At 32.6% G+C, this 8214-nt stretch overlaps 2 protein-coding genes across 2 annotated transcripts in view; one reads left to right on the top strand and one right to left on the bottom strand.

Annotated features, from left to right (window-relative positions):
• The first annotated feature begins 2156 nt into the window (after window positions 1-2156).
• On the top strand, window positions 2157-5955 carry LOC133801404 (uncharacterized). Its single transcript, XM_062239604.1, has 12 exons — window positions 2157-2402; window positions 2512-2644; window positions 2744-2817; window positions 2907-2953; window positions 3029-3179; window positions 3273-3317; window positions 3944-4148; window positions 4236-4297; window positions 4422-4522; window positions 5128-5182; window positions 5272-5319; window positions 5578-5955. The coding sequence occupies exons 1-12, from the start codon at window positions 2195-2197 to the stop codon at window positions 5754-5756; spliced, it is 1308 nt and encodes a 435-aa protein (XP_062095588.1). The 5' UTR covers window positions 2157-2194; the 3' UTR covers window positions 5757-5955.
• A 152-nt stretch (window positions 5956-6107) lies between these two features.
• LOC133801405 (light-harvesting complex-like protein OHP1, chloroplastic) overlaps window positions 6108-8214 on the bottom strand; it is a 28614-nt gene continuing 26507 nt past the window's right edge. The window contains exon 3 of the mRNA XM_062239606.1: window positions 6108-6195. Coding sequence (XP_062095590.1) covers window positions 6123-6195 — 73 coding nt within the window. The 3' untranslated portion in view covers window positions 6108-6122. The remainder of the gene's footprint in view (window positions 6196-8214) is intronic.

Here is an 8214-nt window from a genome sequence, read left to right as displayed (position 1 = left end):
TTAGAGATTACCTCTTGAAACCTAACAAGTATCCACAAATCTTTTTGTATAAATCAATGACCTTCCAATCCATATTTTGAAAGCTCACACCTTGATCTTCTAGACCAATCCTCAAATACACAAGGACGTGTGTGGGCACGTAGGTTTCAAAATATTGATTTATGACTCTCCATATGTACTCAACACACGAAATCTATAGATGTTTGATAGAGAGAATATATATTGGATAATTTTTTAGGTTTAGGAAAAACTACCGCTTTCTTTTTAGAGGGAGAGAGAGTCAACCAGTCTATGAAAACCAATTTTTGTTTTTCTTGAAAAGTATCGCTTCTTTTTAGGTTTATAAAGATAATTAAGTAATATTAATTTATCTTTATTTTATTAAAATAAAATTGATCATTTATAACCTTATTTAATTTAAATAATATTTAAAAAATAATAATTAAATAAACAAATTATTTGAAATTCAAAATTCAAATCTTAAGGATATGAAATCCTTGTGTGGCGAGTGTGTCGACCACACCATTAGGGTTATTCATAATTTTTATCATTTGTTTATTTAATTAATATTTAAGACAATATATTTATCCTAAAATAAATATCAGTTAATTCAAAATTAACTTTATCTTAAAATACCAGTTTTAAATAAATAAATAAATATCTTACTCTAAATAACATAATTATTAATCTCTATTTATATTAATCCAAACATGATTAATATTTCTTTTAACCTATAGTTTTTCATAATAAAAACTATATAGTTAAACAATTAATTAATTAATAATTAATCAATTGCCCATAATTATCACATAATTATTTCGTTGCTTTGGAAAATTAATTCCTTTGCAATTAAGTCATTCTCTTTACAAATCTTTCTTTTGACATCCTTACCCTTGACAGTGTAGGACAGAAGTGATCTAGGGACTATAGACCTATAATACGAAACTCCTATAAACTAGATTATTATTTAAACTCTCTAATCCAATAATCTTATTTATTAATTCCATGATTACTCCACTATAAATATATAATTGCACTCTAAGTATTTATAGAATTATATTTATAGAGTTTTCTCTTGTAGTCCATTGTGATAATCAATAAATGTAGTTATGTCCTCCATTTATTGGTTCATTAATTAGAGCTGGTCAAGATTATCGTTTTACCATTCTAATTACCTCTTGATCCTTAAGTACCATTAATTCACTAGTGAATAATTAATCTATAATCATATTATAGATTTGAGCTCAATAACTATTCAGTTCCATAATTAACTCTTAAGGGAACCAATATTCGATCCGTTAGGAAAATATGAATTCTATTATTGTAAATAATGTTCTCAGCCATTCATGATATTGAATCTCCAAAACAAAAGTCATTGCCTCATTATACTAAGAAACCTTAACGAATGAATCAAAATACCCAATAAACAGAAACATGAGTTCATGAATACTTAGGATTTAGATTGATCTATAAATGATCATCTATTATGATAAGAGTTAAATTTTATATGTCAAACGACAAGTTTATAAAGATAATTAATTATCATCGGTCTTATCATATACAATTTCTATTATATACAACACATTAACTAAGATGTCTATCTACATCAGTAATCTGAATCTAGATCATTCGCATCTCATATGCTTAGTAAACCGCATTAGTAACCATTCATTAAAGATTCTTTACTTTAATATGTTCCTGACCATTTTATTTATTATATATGATTTTAATTTTCTTGTAATACAAGACATATGCTCATGAATGAATAAATAATTTTCTTGATATTATTATATAATTAATTCAAACTTATGATATTCGAATATAATAAAATTATACTTTTATTTAAGTTAATAAAATATATTTACTAGGACATTAATTCTAACATATTTGCAATTATATTTTTATTTAAATCAATAAAATATATTTACTAGGACATTAATTCTAACATATTGGGGACCAATTGCTGTTGGGAATTGTTGTTTGCTCTATTTTGAAAGGCATTGTCCTTTTTGGTATGTTTTGTCGTTTTTGGTACATATTGTCGATTTCTTGTCGTGTTTTTCATATTTTGTCGTTTGTTTCAAATATTGTCGTTTTTCTTATTTAGTTGTTCTTTATTTTGTTTTTTGCGAACTAAAACCCTTCGTTCGTGCGCAGTAGAACAGGTTTATCCATTTTTGATCAACCAGGAAGAATGATTCAAACCATGGCCAAGTTATCAAGAGCAGTAGCTCGAACCACTAAGCTCCGACCTAACTCGTTCGGGTTTAGCTCCTCTCACTTGGAGCGGCCTCCGCTGTTTAGAAGATCACTTCATGGTCAAATCAACGCCTCGAACGCTAACCCAGTTGCTATTCAGATGATCAACTACGCTCTCTCTCATGCCAGGTCTCAAAAATCAGGTTTTCAACTTTTTAACAGATTTATTGAGCTTCTTAAAATTCCCACTTTTTGTTTTTCTTTTTTTAGATTAAATATTTTGTGGGTTGAATTGGGTACGTGAAAATGTAGATGATTCGTACGGACAAGGTCTGCTTGTGCTTGAACAGTGCCTTTCGACTCAACCAAGTGAAGGGCAAGCATCTGATGGTGATGATTCGAGGGGGATGGTCTTCATGGCCATGTCTACACTGTTGTCTGAAAGGTCCTATTTTTATTCATATTGGATTATTACTTGCAAATCCCAATTGATTTTTTTTAGTTTTCTGTTTCGTAACCCGGATTAGTTGGATATCTTTCTCAGAGGAAACTTTGATGAGGCAATTGAAAAACTCCAAGGAATTCAAGATATGCAATCCTCTTCAATCGGTCTTAGAGGTAAAAATAAACATTGTACCATTTTGTATTTATTTATTTTGTTGGTTTTTTCTAGTTTTGACTAATGAATCTATCTGGGTTTTCTAAAGTTGCTGCAATGGAAGCTCTTGTTGGACTATACTTAGAGTTGGGCCAGGTAAATCTCCACATTATTTAAACCTTTTGAGTGTATATGTAATTTTGATATATGGAGATGATTCTCCCTATATAGGATGATACTTCAACAGTGGTCGCAGATAAATGTTTAGATATATTGGGAGAAAATGGAACTCAGTTTGCCAGTGGAGTTAGTGAGGTCTTAAGTGCTCGTGCTAAAGCGGCTAAAGGGCTGAATGAGCTTGTCTGTGGAAATATTCAATCAGGTCTAGCTAACACTGGAACAATTTTTTATAGTTAGTTGTCATGTCATTCATGACTGCTGTATTCGTAACTGTATAATATTTTGTTCTTTACAGCCGAGTCTTTCTTCCAAGTACCTGAGGATAGCAAAGGATTAACTGGTGAGGTTCATAATTGTTTACAGTTAGAATACTTGGTGAAGTCCATTTAAGTTATTGCATAATTGCTCAATATAAGTATATCACAAATTGAAAAAAAAATACACTTTAACCTCATAACAGTGCAAATCTTGAAAATTTAATTTCCTCAAGCCTCATTTTTTTTTAAAAAAGAAAAGAATTTAATCACGATTTACTTTCTAAACGTTTGAATTTTCTTAAACTAGATAATACTGCTCTCCATTTCAAGGAGGTTCTGTTTTGCTGGATCGGGATGGGCTTTGACTTATTAGCATAGTTCGCCAATGGCTTCTTTCCTTTTTTGTTTACTTTATATACTCTATGAAGGCTGTGATACATACGAGGTGATACAAATATTCACGCCTTCACTAGCTCTGACTTATAAGAATAGATTGCACTCGCTTTTACTAGCTTTATTCCTATTTCCTCTCACCACACTAGTTGCATTCTTCTCTATAATTATACTTATTTTAACACTTTCACTTTGCTCATTATAACAAGTTTACCTTTTCTTTTTCATCTCACCTCTTTTGTTGGTATTTATTTCTACCATACATATGCTGTAAAATTGTCTTACTTTGGCCATCCAATTGTTTGGTAAAATATAGTCGGTGCTACTCTATCCCGTGGAGAATTCTTGCATACAATACAGAACTTTTCTTTGGCAAAGGAATTATACCAGAATGTAATCCAACAATTATCTGAAAGTAAAGACTGCAACAACTCAAATTCACTAGCGGCATGTAATATGTCATTGGAGGAGGTTTTGTTGTCAGCTACATGCGCTCTGGGACAGCTTGAGGCGCATCTTGGGTAAGTATTTTTTTTTTTCTACCTCAGTAGCTATCTGCTTTCTAGCATGATACACTTGTGCCACAAGTCTTACTCATATACTTTCAGGAATTTTGGTCATGCAGAGGAGATATTGACCAAGGCTTTAACTAATGCAGAGGAACATTTTGGTAAGTTTCATTTGCATTGCTCTGATAATTGATAGTGGTGTTACTTTCTTGAATATATAAAGTACTTGCTGGGTTTTTAACATAAATATATGGATTGTCTGTGCTCATGTTGCTCTTTATGAAGGTTCTCATCATCCAAAGGTTGGGGTTGTCTTAACCTGCATAGCTCTCATGTTTCGGCGGAAAGCAATTCAGGAGAATTCGAGTTCTCTTTTGATTCAAGAGGTTAGAATCTTCACTTAATGATAAACTGGTTGTTTAGAACGAGAAGATTTACCCTTGACCGTCCAAAAAGACTAGAAGTCATCAAGTCAAAGATTTAGTTTCCCCAATTTCCCTTTTTAGTTATTGGAAAATAAGCTATTTTTTTTACTTCATGTAGCACAAACAAACAGATTAATTTAGTAAGCTTTTAGTATTAGTTGTCCATGCTTATTGTAAAATTTTCATTGGTATATTTCTATGGTCAGGGTTTTAAAAGCTTAAATAGATAGGTTTTGGTGGTATATATTTTGATATCTAAGCTCAACAAGCCTAGATCCTTACAGTCGGCATTGTGATTTAATAATTCTCTGGAACTATTTTTCTTGAGTTTTGCATGCTGCATAGAATTTTCATTGCCCGACTTTGTAGATTTTGCTGGTTTCATAGACTTTTCATTCCACACAAACTTATCATCGTTTTCTTTTACAGTTTTGTTTTTTATTGGTTTATATATTTATGTATATGAATTTTTCATTCCTTACACGAACTTATGTTTGTTTAGCTTTCATTCTAGTTTCTACGGAAATTTGTTCTATTGATGGATTTTTGCCACAATATTCTTACAGGGACTTTATAGAAGGGCAATAGAGTTGCTGAAAGCACCGGCATTGGAAACTGAAGGTACGCTGAATAGCTTAATAATCAGTTCAGTTATTTAATGGTTCAAAATCAGTTCAGTTATTGTTGTTTCTATTTTGTGGATTCTGTAGGCGCAGAAGCAAAGGTAGCTAGAAGTGATATTATGGCCCTTGCTAGAGGTAATAACCAAGCATTCAAAATGGCTTTAAAAGGAAAAATGAAATGTAAACGTATTTGAACAATTTTGACTAATTTTAGAAGTTGTAAGTCCCTGCTGCATGCGTACTGGAACACATTTAATCAATTGTACTTGATATAATCTTTCTACACCATGTGGCATAATTGGTTAGGTGCGGCGGCATATGCTAAGTTGATTCTGGAACGGGTTTTCATGTATATTATTGGACTATGATCTTCTAGTGTGTTTAACTATGTAGGTGGCTATGCCGAAGCACTCAGTGTCCAACAGAACAGAAAGGATCAAGGAGAGAAAATGAAGAGTTGGGCAGAGGCTGCATGGAGAAACCGCCGGCTCTCATTGGCAGAGGCACTAGAAATGTCTGAACCATCTTCCAAAACGCTGGTCATCGATACTCGAATAAGCAGGGCTCTGTAGTTCTTTCATTTCCACCTCTACACCTCTTAGCTTATATCTCTCTCCTGAAAAAAGTCCATCTCTTGCTGTTTTTTGCGATGTATAAACTTCTCCTAGCTTTAGTTTTGCTAAAGAAACCCCAGGGATTTGCAGAGTTTTTGTACACAAGGATATGGTGAAAGAAGAAATATCAAGTTTAGACTCATAATTATCTGGTTCATTCATGTACATCTATGAGAAATCGATTACACAGAAAACAGTAGCTTAGTGACAAAATATGAGTTGTGTAGAGATAAGATGACTTAATATTTGAGGTTTATTACAAATTTAGCTTTTGAATCAAATTAAAGGACTCTACATTGGTCTATGAAGTTTCATGGAATAAGCTCACAAAGGAAGATCAAGACCTTTTACAATGTCCACCCTTATCACTTGTAGTATTCCCTTGTTCAATATCAGTAGTGACGAAAAAGCAGTCATTTGCTCGTAAATAAATAAACTTTAATCGTAATGTAAGATTATGTAGGGAGAGAGTAAAAACTAACCAGTTCCACAGTGAAAGTGCCGATGAGACCGATCATACAAGCTCCAGAATTCTATGTATCAGCAATCCTAGTGAACCTAAGAAATAATGGTAAAAGTTTTGTATTATTGTATGCAAGAATTTTCCACCGGATAGAGTAACAAAATGACAACATAAGAGGTGAATATTAGGATAATTACAGCTAAGAATGCAACTAGTGCAATGAGAGTAATAAATCTAGTGAAAGCTAGCACCTCGTATTTATAAAAAGTAGACAAAAAAGTAATCTATTCTTAGAGCAGCATCAACACAAGTTGCCTTCAAGATTGCTTGTTGATCATTTTCTGACAGGCCATCACTTTCTGCGTTGGAGGGGTTGAAGGCTTGAAGAAAATTAAGGCACCGTTGCCACTGTGAGGCAACGGTGCTTTTTTTTTTTTATTTATTTATTGTATATATATATAAATAAAACATTTTACATATATATATAACAGTAGACAAAAAAGTAATCTATTCTTATAGCAGCCTCAACGCAAGTTGCATTCAAGATTGCTTGTTGACCATTTTCTGACAGGCCAACACTTTCTGCGTTGGAGGAGTTGAAGGCTTGAAGAAAATTAAGGTGAGGCAACAATGCTTTTTTTTTTTAATTGTATATATATATATATAAATAAAACATTTTACACATATATATAACTGTTTATATATATAAAATTTGTTACTGTTTTTTTTGACCGTTTTTTAATTACCGTTTGTCACATGATTTTTTTATTATTATTTTTTCTATAAATACTTATTTATTTCAGTCAATTTTCACATCGTTACATACATCTTCTTCCAAATTATCAATATCACAAAATTTCTTTTCTTACCGATGGATTCCCAAAATTCTCAAAATTTTCAAAATTCTCCAAATACCAACTCCCAAAATCTGAAAATTTATCATTTTCTCCACATACCAATCCCCAAAATCCAAAATTTCAATATTCTCATTTCAATCAAAATTTTCAAAATACTTCCTCTACTAATCCTCAAAATCCAGATTTTCAATATTGTCAATTTAACCAAAGTTTTCCAAATTCTCAAAATTATCCCATGTCCTCTTACCCTTACCAAAATTTTGGCTCTATTGAGACACCCGAACAAGCTCCATTCTTCACACCAACAAATCCACTACCATATGCATTTCATATGCCTTTCCTACACCAACCCGAAATAGTTTCAAGAAATTATAGGCCAAGTATGGAAAAGTCTAGTATTGATTTGAATCGTGAAACATCATCGACATCTGTTTCTGAAACCCAACCTGAACATAGTGTTGAAGGGTTGGAAAATGTAGTTCTACACAATGAAGATGAATCAAGGCATAAATGTAAAGTCAAATGGAGCAAGGAAGCCACTATACTTTTGATAAGTGGATGGCTTAATACATCTAAGGATGCTATTGTGGGGAATGACCAAACTTCTACACATTTCTGGGCTCGGATAGCAGAATACTACAACACCAACCAAAAAGGCGAGCAAGCAAGAACTGGAAGGCAATGCAAAGATCATTGGAACAAGATGAATCACAAGGTGGCGCGTTTCAATGGGTGTTATAAACGAGTACAACAAGCACATCACAGTGGTTGATCTGATGAGCAAATTCTTGAGAATGCACATCAATTGTACAAATCTGAAAATAACAACTCAAATTTTCTACTTGTGGACTGTTGGAGATTGCTAAAGGATGAGCCGAAATGGAATACAATGTCCCAACCAAAATGTGGTAAGAGAACAAAGGTGTCAGATACAGGGGCATTTACTTCTTCTTCCAATGCAGACATCAGTGATGATAAAATACGTGAAGTGCGCCCTACTGGCCAAAAGGCTGCAAAGAGAAAAGAGAAGGAAAAAAAAGACACACATGCTAGATTTATAGAGATTAGTGAACGGAAAGCATCTGCATTGGAGAAA

Source organism: Humulus lupulus, chromosome 9, assembly GCF_963169125.1.
Source record: "Humulus lupulus chromosome 9, drHumLupu1.1, whole genome shotgun sequence".
Taxonomy (NCBI): Eukaryota; Viridiplantae; Streptophyta; class Magnoliopsida; order Rosales; family Cannabaceae; genus Humulus; species Humulus lupulus.
Note: the sequence above shows the minus strand (reverse complement) of the source record. Positions and strands in the feature narration are given on the sequence as shown.